General features: G+C 46.3%; 1 protein-coding gene across 1 annotated transcript in view; it reads left to right on the top strand.

Moving 5' to 3' along the window:
- CXXC5 (CXXC finger protein 5) overlaps positions 1–5,710 on the top strand; it is an 87,678-nt gene extending 81,968 nt beyond the window's left edge. Inside the window, exon 4 of the mRNA XM_006015714.3 lies at positions 4,467–5,710. Within this exon, the coding sequence (XP_006015776.1) occupies positions 4,467–4,511 (45 nt within the window). The 3' untranslated portion in view covers positions 4,512–5,710. The remainder of the gene's footprint in view (positions 1–4,466) is intronic.
- The last annotated feature ends 7,015 nt before the right edge of the window (positions 5,711–12,725 follow it).

The raw sequence follows: 12,725 nt of genomic DNA, 5'->3' as shown, positions 1-12,725 counted from the left end.
GAGAAGAGAATGTGCTGGATTCTTCCAGGCCGGATAGGTCTGCCCATCGTTTTATGAGGGCTTGGATCAAGTTGGATGCGTTTGACACAGAAGAGCTGGTTGCAGAAGGAGATGGTTGCAGAAAGGTGCTCCATGCTAGCCTGTCTTACCATTGGTCACTCACCTCACCTGGAGGTGGCTGCAGTGTTTTGCAGTTTTTCTGAAATATCTGAGACTGCCTTCAACTTGCAGGAACCAGAGGGGAGGGATTTAACTGGTATGTTTGGTTCCTGTCGTCCCACCCCCCACCTCCTGCACTCCCTCCCCATCACCTCCTAAACCCTCCCCTAATGGTGGGTTCCATGGTCTAGTAAGTGCATCTGGCTTTGGTTAGTTTTCTTGGCCTTTATGGCAGGCAGCCCCCAGCACAAGATGCTCTTGGTCTCTTACATTGTGGCTGCCACCTGCCATCGTGAGCAGATCTTTCCACATCAGTTTTGGAAAAGCAATCCCCTCTCTTGCTGTGTATCACATGTGGTTGTGCCTTCACATCACAGTAGGAAGATTACAAGTTGTTTATATTTAAGTTTACTTAGCTGACTGTCTAAACAGGGCTAAGAAGTGGCATCTCCTTATTTCAGTTATTCTCCCTCATGCAGTCAGAACCGTCCCTTGGGGGCAATTTGGGGTGACTGCCCCAGGCTCCGCGTTTTGGGGGGCCCCGCACCCTGTGCTGAGGGTGCCACCACTGTGCACGGCTGCTACGTGTCACCATCTTCACTCTCTGGCTGCTTGCCACCCCCCTCCCAGCTCCACGCTCCACTCACCACCCCCATGTCCCCCTGCTCCGCGCTCCGGCCGCTTGCCGGCCCCCACACAGGCTGATATGCCCCGGGTCCCGCACACCCCTAGGGTCGGCTCTGCGTGCAGTGACATGGTGGCATCTCCTGAGGTTTGAGTTTGATGAGCAGCAATCGGCAACACAGTTGTGGGGCCCTCTATAAGCAGCACTTTTCTTCCTAAATATCATGGAGCCAGTGGACATGGGTGTTCAAGGGGCACTTTGTTTTTGGAGGTGTTGCCAATGATAAATGTAAACCAAAGGCCCTGACCACTTTTGGTTGCCAGATCAGAGGCATTGTCCCTACAGCCCTTGCTAAATCGTAGCATGGGTGATTGATTCCTGCCAGCCCCAACCTCCTTCTTTGGTTTAATGAATACATTCTTCCTTCTTTTCTCAGGAAACCCCTGTTGTGTTTCTGAGTGGTGTAGGGTGGCTGTAGTTTTCAGGCTTTGCAGCGATCTTTGTAAATGAAAGGGGCTGCACTGACAAGAGGCCATCTTCTGAGCCTGGCCTGGGGTGTGAGCAGGGATAGCTAGGTGGGCAGCACTCAAGAGGGAAAGGGGCCGATCCAGAGGTAGGCACTTGGGTTCTAATCCTGATTCTCTGGCTGATCTTGGAGAAGGTGGCTCCCCTCTGAGATGTGCGTGATTGTGCTTCTGTGCTCTGGCAAAGCAGGTTGCCATCTGATAGGAAGTGCTAAGCATTATCATTTAAATGCAGGGTTGCTGAACAGTGATTCAAAGCACAGATTATTTGTTGGGGCTGGATCAGGTGCCCTCAAAGGTTTTTTCCATGGCTAATTTGTGCCATCTCAGGATCTGGCTTTCTTATTCCAGTCAGCTGTTTTACCAAAGCACTCCACCATTGCCTGTTTTTTAATGGCCTGAAATGAAGGGGAGGTTTGGGGCAGACTCAACAGTCAACATGAGGCTAGGGGAGCTTTGTAAAGAAAGTTACCTTGCCATACCAGCCATGCTGGAAAGGCTGCCCTTCCTCTTCTGTATCCGACTTGGTGGAAGCTGGACATTGTAATCTACATCAGACACGGGGGAAGTAGGAGGTTGTTCTATTGTGTCTGGAACAGCGAGTGGATTGCTGGAACAATTGCAGAGCTGTTTTTCCAGATGCCCTTTCAGGAGCAAGCATTCTCTGTGGCTCCCTTTTTTTTTTGCTTTTTTTTCTGATCTCTCAAGTGAAACCCTTCTAATATGAGCCCTTGTGGGTAGGGGAGAGATCTCTTTCCCAGGCTGGCATGCTTCCTTTCTTAAGATTAAAAACAGTTTAGCAGCCCTGGGTCAGACAGACCCTGAGTGAAGCAAGTTTGTTGGGACTCAGCTCAGCCTGGAGCAGCCGTTTATCCATATCACAAACTAACTCAGTAGCTTCACACAGCAGGAAACAAGGGTTAAGGCCTGACCCATGTTGAAAGCCGAGTAATAGCTGTTCAAAACAAGCCTCCTTTTCTCTTGTTGAATTTTGTCAGTGGACAGAAGCATGCAGTAGCTGTGCAGGGAAGCTGAGGGTATGTGCTTGGTAAAAGAGCTGTTCGTTTGAAAAGAGAACATTAATTAATAGATGTCACCTGAGTCTCACTTTCTAAGGAACCATTTAAAAGATGCATCAGAGATGTAGGTTTTGAACAACATGCTCTTTAAGACAAGTCTGATGCAGAACACAAGGGATTGGCTTTAGTTACTAGCTCAACTGATTGTTAAGAAATCTGTGCCTATTCAGTGGAGCAGGCGTGGATTAACTCTTAATTTTCCTGCCTTTACACTTCTTAATTTTTTCAGAGCCTATAGAGGATGAGTCCTCACTAGGGAATTTACCCCTTGCTGAGAAAAGGAGCAGTTATGGCCAGTTTTCCTGCAAAGGGGGAACTGGATAGAGCAGTGGTTCAGATAGTGCAGGTGAACCTTGTTCTGAGTAGGGCTGTCAGCAACAAGCGCATTTCCAAGTGTAGACAAGGCTCAAGGCTATGGCAGACCTGCTAGAATACAACAGGAGGCCTCTGGCCCAGAATGCTTGCCCACCATTAAAGTACTGAGCCTTTTGCGCACTGGACCCAATCCCAAAGCTGTTAATGAAGCCACACAGAAAACAAATGCCACTTGAGATCTGTAGGACTTGACCAGAGCAAGGATGGAGTGCCTGATTCTGTTGAGACTCATCCATTGGCAGCGGTGGCAGTCAGAGTCACTCAGAATCTTGTAAGACCAATTCTGGAGCAAGGATCTTGAGGGCAAATTCTCAAACCTGGGTGTTTGCTACTGGGCTCCTGAATCTGTATTCCAGCACCAAATAGAAACAGCTGTTTTTTCAAAAGGTGCCGAGTTTCTGCAGCTCCCATTGGATTTACTCTCCTGGGCTAAAGTAGGCTGCATGTTTTAGACTGTGTTAACATACGCCAACCCCACATCCATGTGGCTACTATGCATGGTACCCTATACTGTCTTCCAACTCTACAAAGCCATGTAATTATGATTTGTAACATTTTCTGACAAAGATTAAGTGGGTGCTCAGCCCCTTTGGAACTCAGGTTATCTCTGTCTGGCTGCTTCAATACAAGGATCAAGGAGCTTAACGTCTTAGCCAAGTTTCAAATTTTGGCTCAGGATGGGGTGCATTGGCTCAAATGTGAGCCCCTCCCTGGATCCTGCCTGGGGAATGCCCAGGACGTGTCAGGCACAGCAAAGAACTTGTGTTCCGTACACCAGCTTTGCATGGAGCCTTCCTGGGTGGTGGGCCTCTTAATAATGAACGCAAAGCAGTTTAGTGCAGGAGCACAGAGGCTGGAGCGCGTTTCCCATGGTACCGCGTAGCACTCAGAGCACCTTAGCTGTTGGTGGATCCCTTTGTGCCCTAATCAGCAGACAGACAATGGGGTGGCTTAGGGAGCAGTGTGAGATCATTACAGCCAGCAAGGGAGTTGCTAGCTGACTGCCTGAAACAGGAGCTGCAAGGGAAGAATACTGCATTGTATTTCCAGAGGCACGTGTTCAAGGTGGTGGGGGGGTTGTGAACCCTTGGATTAGGATATTTCTGCTCCCCCTCCCTGATGACAAAGCAGGTATTTATTTATCAAGTCCTATGTAGATTTTCTCCTTTTGCATTGACTTTCTCCCCCTGCCCACAAAGGCTGCAGCTGCTAAAAAATCTCCCGGGCAGGACAAATGAGGTGTAGAATAACAAAACCCTTACATTTCAGGGGCAGACTGTATACTCCATATGATTGTAGGTTGTCATACGTTGCTTTTACTCCGGTGCCTTAAACCATCTTCCCAGTTGATTATATTATACAGTCTGTTAATACCTCTTGGGCCATGCAGTAGCGTAAACATGGCAGCCTTAGGGGTCAATAGATATGACCAAAGAAACCCACCCGTGTGATGGATCAGTCAGATCCTGTAGTCCCTTCTGTACTAGGCTGGGGGGGGGGGACTTTTACTGGAATTTCCTGTTGGAGCAGTAAAGGGACTGATAATGTGTGTGAAGGTTTTCAGGATCAGCCCAGGAAGGACAGTCTAAAGGCAACAGAGGTGTGTGAAGAGGAGGCCTCTGTATGGCCAGCTCTGCTTGTGCATGTCTCCCATGGAGTTGACCTAACGTGTGTCCCTGTTCTCTTTTCTCTCTTTCTTTCCAGAAGGTGATGCTTCCTACAGGAGCTGCATTCAGATGGTTTCAGTAGGAATGAGAATTCCAAAGCTCTGTCATCCAAGTGCAATGTCACTGCTTGCTTGTGTTGTCTCAGGCAAGGAATTTTTTGGCTGAAATGAATGGATGCACCTGTGTCTCTTTAGAACCAAAAATATTTTCTCGCAAATTTCATTCCTGTTTTTATATTTTTTTTGCGTTTGTTTAACATCTTCAAGTCCTAGTAAAACATTTAACTGCTTTTCAAATAAAAAAAAAAAATTACAATGGATCTGTAAAGTACCAAGACTTAATAGACAGAGTATGGACAATCAGTTTCTTTCTGTGTTTTGGTGTTGATGTTGTTTATGTGTGAAAGATGCAGTTCTTGTGTAGGGAATGTAAATTTACAGTAACCTTTTAAAATCTAGTTACTAATAAGCACTACTGTAATTTAGCACAGTTGTTTAATTACACCCTCATTTATACTTTTTATTTGATTATTTCCCATCCTACAATAGAGTGGATAGTTTCTAGAATGCCTCAACTTCATGTTTATAAATGAGAATATGTTTAAAGCAATGTAGTTTCCCTTTTCCTAACCATTCACATATGTAAGTTTAACCAGCAAGAAGTTTGGTATTAAAGATAAAAGAAAAATGGCTATAAAATGGGCAGTTTTAAAAAAACAAGACATTGTTAGTTTATTAATATAGAACAAGAAATACTGCATACAGAAAAAATCCTAATTGCAACGGTTTACTTATAGAAACCATTTTTGTAAACTTATTGAAGTTAAAAGAAAAATAAAAAATATTGCAGGACCTGCGCTTCAAGCAGTTATGAAAACTGATATTTCTCTTCTGTTTCAATCCCCGTCTTTCCAGCTCTCTCTCCATCATTAAATTGAAATGCTGTTTGTAATGTTTTAGCGATCCAGGCTGTTTTGTGAATAAAATGAATGCATGTTTTGTGTCATGATTTACATCTCTGTTATTTCTGTCCATTTCCGTTGCATGCAGTCCGAGAACAACAAAACAGCAACTGTCCCTTTTGGATATGTCGCTCCTTGTATCATGGCATTCTCTGAAGTTTGCCTTCTTGGTAATAATGGTTTGGGGTGTTTTTGTGGGGGAGTTTGTTTTGCTTTGTTTTTATTTTTTATTAGCAGACTAAAAATAAATGAAAGATCTGTAACTGTTTGCCAGTACAAATAGAGCAATCGACGTTTTTCCCCCCCAAAATGTGTATGTTACATTAACTGTATAACACATGTTCTGCAAAATATATACTGTGTTAAGTCTGGGTTTATTATAATTCTTCAGGAGTCCTAAACTGTACAAGAATTGATCACTAGAGTTTTCATTACAGGTAGCAGGTGGACAATCAAACTAACAGCATCCTTGGAAATTCATGTATAGTTGTTGGTGGTGGGGACCTTGTGGAAGAATCGACCACTTGTGCTTGAAGATGGAATCTGCACTACATTCCTTGTATAAATGGAGGCCAAGTGGTATTGGAAATTATTGGTGAAATTTTAAAAGCAGTCAGTGCAAGCCTAGAACATTGCTATCTCTCAAGTCAGTGGGTGGCCACTGGCATTAACAGGAGTAAAATTAGGTCTACCCTGAACATGGTAAAGGTCCCATCCTAAGTGGACACATTGTGCTAAGTGGATGCTGAATTCCAGAAAAAGGCACCGCCAATCTAAAAGGTGTATAACCCATGAATGTCCACTGCTTTGCCTTTGATCTTTTTCCACCCTGCTTGGATCCAATGCGGCTTCCTACTTTACATAGCAGAATTATAAATTTGTTTCTGAGTCCTTTGTAAACTGCCCTCCCCTTTGGCCATATATTCCAAGGGCCTGACCCAATTCCTAGCAAAGTCAATGAAAAGGCTCTTACTGTGCACATCTACACATTCAATTAATGCACTTTAGGTAGTGCATATTAAATCCAGTACCTCCATTTTGAGGTACTGGAAAATTGTACATTAACCTATTTTTAATGCTTATAAGCTAAAGAGCATTTTGTGTTGCTTTAATGTGCATTAAAATAGGCTAAAGTGCATGTGTAGACTACACTGACTACACCAAAGGGTTGGATTAGGTCCTAGCCAGCCAGAATTACAGCATTCTTATAGCATTTTCTTTCTTCCTTTCATTCTAACAAGCAGCTGCAGCAAGGTTATTCCTCCCTCTTTCAGGTGACACTTTCCATACACTCATAGCTCTTTGCTGCATGAGTACTTCCTACCAGTCTCACAATAACCATGCAGGCTTTTTCCAATAGAGTCAAACACATTAGTTTCCCTGAGCCCATGGCAGGAAATGCAGCAGTGTTCCAAGAAATAAATGCTACCACTTGTTAAATCAACAAGTATTTAAGCATATAAGTAGTTTTGTTAAAAAGCTGTCTCCCTTGGGAATATTTACTAGCCAGAGTTTGAACTAGCCTAGAGTTTGAACATCTAGCACATGCCACTTGTTCTTGCAAAACAATAAAATTAACATGCCACAGATAACTATTTAGACGTGTTCTGTCAAGACAAGTAAAAATGAGTGCTTAGAAACAGGAGAACTTTCTTAACAAGTAAGTTTGGGTAGCTGTATGTTCAGTAAAACAAATTTACTTTAAGACTGTGAATTGGTAAATCTAGTTTTGTGATAGTGAATGGCCATGTGCTGCTTCAAAGCAGGTTTCTCACCAGGTCCTTTGGAGGATGTGAAGCTCTGGGAATTTAGAAGGAGCATTTAGACCTAGCAGGAGCTGACCCATAAATCCCCTCATAAAAGAGACTTTGTAGACAGCTCCATGCCTGAGAGACACCCCTTTTAGCTGTGACTGGCTATCACATTGTAATGGTCCATGCTGGAAGTGGGGAAGGAGAGTGTGGTCGTTTGTTGTACAAGCTCAGCAGCATCTGAGGTCAACCCCCTGTGCCAACTCAGTGGTGCTGGGAAGCACCTTTGTGGTTGTGGGGAGAGGTGGAGCCAAGACCTTCTCCACCTTGGTCACGAGTCAGGTGTGGAAAAGGAAAAATTAGACTGAGAGGGCAGGCTATTGAGAGAGGATGTGGCATCAGCTGCTGTTCATCACAGGAAATGGGCTTCCCAAGATATTTGCTAGAGATGGACTGTGCTGTGGCTAAGGCAGGGGTCTGAGTGTCAGGGGACATGGGTTCTCTTCTCTATTCCCACAGTTACTTGGGCAAGTCCCCTCTGTGTCTTGAGAAGCAGAGAAAATGGCACTACCCCTCTTCAAGAGCATATTGTGGGGATATGCTCTTGACTCTTTGTAAAGCACGTTAGGGTCCTCAAATGAAGGATAACATACAAGTATAAGATGTTGTTACACATAGGGCAAATCCAGTTGAAAAGTAATGCATCATGTCAGGTGAGACAGTTATTACCATCATTAGCTATTTCATTAGCACTAGTATCAAGAGATGTCAGATCATGGCCCTACTAAAGGTAAATGGTCCCTGCCCCACAAGATCCTGCGTCCCAGAGCAAGAGGAGAAAAAATAAGCTTCATACAACTACAAGGTCTGTACTAGTTGGTCCTCTCAGCTAAAACATCTAGGAGTCTTATTTGACCTGGAGGGATGTGGGCAGTGGGGTTCCCCAGGGCCCGCACTATTCAACATCTTCATCGGTGACTTGGGCGAGGGGGTAGAAAGCACCCTGCTCAAATTCACAGATGACACTAAGATGTGGGGTGAAGTGGGCACGCTAGTAGGAAGGAACAGGCTGCAAGCAGATCTAGACAGGTTACAGGGGTGGGCCGACGAGAACAGGATGGGGTTCAACACTGACAAGTGCAGGGTAATACACCTGGGGAGGAAGAAGCAGCAGCATACCTACAGGCTGGGGAACTCCCTTCTCATCAGTGTCGAGACCGAAAAGGGTCTTGGAGTCATTATGGATGCCACAACGAACATGGGCCGACAAAGTGGGGACACGGTCAGGAAGGCCAACCACACCTTGTCATGCATCCACAGATGCATCTCAGGCAGGTCCAAGGAGGTGATCCTCCCCCTCTATGCGACACTGGTCAGGCTGCAGCTGGTGTACTGCATCCAGTTCTGGGTGCCGCACTTCAGGAGGGATGTGGCCAATATGGAGAGGGTCCAAAGGAGGACCACCTGCATGATCAGGGGTCAGCAGGGCAGGCCCTACGAGAAGAGGCTGAGGGACTTGAACCTGTTCAGCCTCCAAAAGAGAAGGCTGAGAGGGGATCTAGTGGCAGTCTACAAACGAGTCAAGGGGGACCAGCAGGTATTGGGAGAGTCCCTGTTCCCCCGAGGACTCCCGGGAGTTACAAGAAACAATGGACACAAGCTAGCGGAGGGTAGTTTCAGGCTAGACATTAGGAGGTGCTATTTCACTGTCAGGACGGCTAGGACTTGGAATCAGCTTCCAAAAGAAGTGGTGCTGGCTCCTACCCTGGGGGTCTTTAAAAAAAGGCTGGACGAACATCTGGCTGGGGTCGTTTGACCCCAGTACTCTTTCCTGCCATGGCAAGGGGTCGGACTAGATGATCTTCTTAGGTCCCTTCCGACCCTACCAACTATGAAACTATGAGTCATTCTTCTTTCATGGATAGCTCATTCTCTGTGTGCTGCCGTGGTTATACAGTAACAGGGTAAGAAAGGGATAGAGAGACCTGCAGGAAGTAGGGACAAGGTTATGAAACAAGTCAGTGGTATTGTGACTCCAGTTGCAGTGCTCCATGCTGCTTTTGTTGCCTTCACTGCAGGTGCTGAAAGCTATGGTCAATACAAGACATGGCAAAGGCTGGTTAGTATGGAGGACAGCTTGCATCAATACGTCATGCTAAGGTACAGTGGACGTTGCTTAGAGCCTGCTGTGCACCTGGATTTATCCCTCTATAGATAAGGTGACATGTGATGAGAGTGAAACACACTTTCAGATGGCCCAAAGGAAATTGCCTTTTATGCCAATCACCATTGGCCTAGGGAAATTTGACATGGGTGGAATGGGGAAGGGGAAATGCATTCTGATCTTGCTCAAACCCATTTGCTACTGGTTCCAAAGGATTTCTGAGTCATAAAAATCTAAATAATAATAATAATGCCAATGTAACAGCTTGGTCTATGGCCCAAGTCACTTAGCAGGTTATTCAGGATGATTTTATGATTGTAGGTAACATCTGCAACTGTGTGAGCTTAGCACGTTGCTGCGAGAGAAACCTGGCCCCTTCTCCGTGGATCAGCGGGAGCTGAGAATGGGGCTATAACTTCCATCCCTTTTGTAGCACTGCTTCATGAGCAGGGTTTGCCTTCCACTTACATATCAGACTGCAATCACAGCTGGAATATGGACATCAGTCTACATCGCCCAGCTTCTAGGCCTGCTCTTCTGTGAACAGTCAACAGCGACTTGGTAAGCAATGCCCAGAAAATCCATCACCCTCGTTAGGCCAAATGCATCAGAAGAATCCTGCCCAGCAGGCAAAGAGACATTACTGCTAAGGCAACAGAAAGGGAGTATGAAAGCATGGTGGAGAGGTATCTTCCTAAAGCACAGAGTCTACGTCTGACTAAGGCATGAAGTGCAGGAAGGTAAAGCAGGGCTGGCTGTCCTAACAAATAATGTGATTGCTGCATGTAAGAAACTGGCATGTTCTCTGCCTGAGCCTTGAAGGCAAAAAGCGTGCTAAGGCCAAGGTGCATTATCAGAAGGGCCTGTGCAGCAAGGAACACGTTCAGATAGATGAGAGTGAACAGGTCCCTTTGTCTCTCCAGTGGCTTTCACTTCCCTCCTTGGCTAATGAGCAACAATTTCTGCATTTCCATGGAGCGGCTTTCCCTTCTCTCCACCGGCTTTCATAGTGGCATCGCAATCCTTCTGGCATTGCCTGCTGCATCACATGCTTGCTGCTTCTGCAAAGGGAGGCTGGGGTATGAAGGTGAATGAATCTCCAGTGCAAGCTAAGCCACTGATGCTAAAAGCAGGGGAAACTGATTATACACACCCAGCTGGCACAGCATCTCCATCCCCACACCTTGCTGCAAAGGGAAAGGCAGGGAGGAGACATAATCATGGTGAAATGCAAAGATGGAGACATGATTATCATTGTTAGTTACAAGTCAGAGCACTGACTGTGCCCTATGGTGCTAGGCATGGTGCAGATATCTCTCAGCAGACAGGGACTAACCTGGTTGCCCAAATAGATTGGAAGTGACTTGTTCCAGGTCAAATAGAAAGTAAATAGTTGAACCAAGAACATAAACTGGCAGCTGACTGACCTAACCCCTGTGCTCTAACCACTACACTGTTGACCCATCTACTTAACACGTTAAGGATCACACAGCAACCCTGTGGAATGGGTAAGGGAAATAACCCTGGAACTTCCCTTTTTTCAGGATGGAAAACTGAGGCACAAAGTAGCAGCATCTTGCCCAGGGAGACCCATTAAGGCAGCCGCAGCCAGAACTAGAAGCAAAGACTTTCACTTCCCACCCTAGCAAGCTTATACATAGATCCTACTGCCTTGGCTTATCAAGATGAAGCAGCACAGTAAAGCTGTCCCAGAAGGAGCACTGGAGAAGGCTCTCATAGCCAGGATGGAAAGAAGGCCTGAGCTGAAGGTATGGGAGAGCAATAAGGAGCCAAGGTGAAAGACATGTCCTGCAGCAAGTGCATACAGGGCTCTTACTCTTCTGTTGTAACTGGAGGGCAGTGCCAAGCAGGAAATAAGGTGTCCATATATAAATGTCTTTGGGTGACGGTCCCTTGCACTGAATCTATATGAAGGCCTATCTGTACAACATTTGTCTGACAGGCTACCACAGGAATGGTGATAAATGTGAAACCCAATGGCTGACTAGTGGATGCAGTTCATGACAGAGCCATGGACTTACATCTCATAATGCAGAGAATCATAGACATCAGAAATGGAGAAAAATAGTTGGGGCTGCAGAACAGTCATCGAAATCCCAGTTACTCCCTTAGCCAGAGCCAGGAAGGTTGAGAGGAAAAGCAGGGTAGAAAGATCAAAGACAAAGCCATAAAGTCAGGGAAGGTAAAATACCAGTAGTCAGATGCGGAGACCCCAGAGAACTGCATGGTTTTCTCCTTTTGCCTCCTGCACAGCTACTATCAAAGTAATGGCCTTTGTAGAATCAAATGAACCAAGGAGAGAAGAGCACTCAGCAGTAAAGTGCTGATGCCTCCTTGATTGGCAATTAGTGAAGGACTTTTCTGGACACCTCCAGGAAGGTGCAGGAGCAATCTCCTCCAGCTGAGAAGCTTGAAAGCAGCTGGGCAACAGAGGAAGGGGTTTCTGAATGGGGCATGGGCTCTCTCTCTCCAGCTGAGCCCTTGCCTAGCCTTCCTCCTTCCACAACCCTTAGTGAGGCAGCTGGCATATGCCATGCCCTGCAGATGGTGCAGCAGCAGTCACACGCATATCTGGCGAATGTACAGGTGTTTGATTTTGGAGCTGCTTGCTAGCCAGATCTTGGGGGTGGGGAGAGGAGGGAATCAACCCACAGTAGAGCAAGTGAGTGCTCCATGCCCACTGGCATTAATTATAATGATAATCCTCTTCCCTAATGCATTCTAGGTTGGAGCCAGGGACATGGCAAGTGCTTTCTGGCCCAGATCCTTGAGTCACAGTCAGCTTCTATAACCTCCCCCGCCATCAGAGACCCAGCTTTGGCTGCCATTCGACAGGCACAGGTGGTAGCACCAGCTGCGTGTTCTTTCATTCTTGTTGGCTCTGCTGCCACTCTTGGTCCATGTCACAGAAGGAGAGATGGGCGGTGGGGCCCTTGGTGCTGCTTAAATAGCACTGCTCACATCAGGGCTGTTTATCTTCAGCTGGCAATCAGCAGAATGGACTGTGGAGGCAAACACGTTCCCTACAGAGGGAGTACATGTTCGCAGCAGTGCCATTGTGAGCAGAAATCAGGATCTTCCACATGCTCTTAGAGTCCAGGTAGGTCAAACACAAAGTGAAACAGGTTTCTAGGGAGAAGGAAAGCCCCTGGACCTCTTACAATCTAGACAGAAGCAGGGAAGCCAGTTTCCAAAGCCACAGAGCAAAGCTGGAAGTAGAAGGCTTTGTGGTGCTGGACCAGTTCATTCACTGGACCTGGTTGCTTCCCTGACAGGCCAGCGCATGACAGACATTCAGGGAGCAGAAATTAGTCCAAGGAGTCAGTAATGCCCTACCCAGCTTTTCACATCTAGCTCGCACCCTACTCTGCTTTGCAGTGTCTCTCTCTGCCTTTGCTC

This window comes from Alligator sinensis, unplaced genomic scaffold (genome assembly GCF_000455745.1).
Source record: "Alligator sinensis unplaced genomic scaffold, ASM45574v1 scaffold156_1, whole genome shotgun sequence".
Lineage (NCBI taxonomy): Eukaryota > Metazoa > Chordata > Crocodylia > Alligatoridae > Alligator > Alligator sinensis.
The sequence above is the reverse complement of the archived record's forward strand: the minus strand, read 5'-3'. Positions and strand labels throughout refer to the sequence as shown.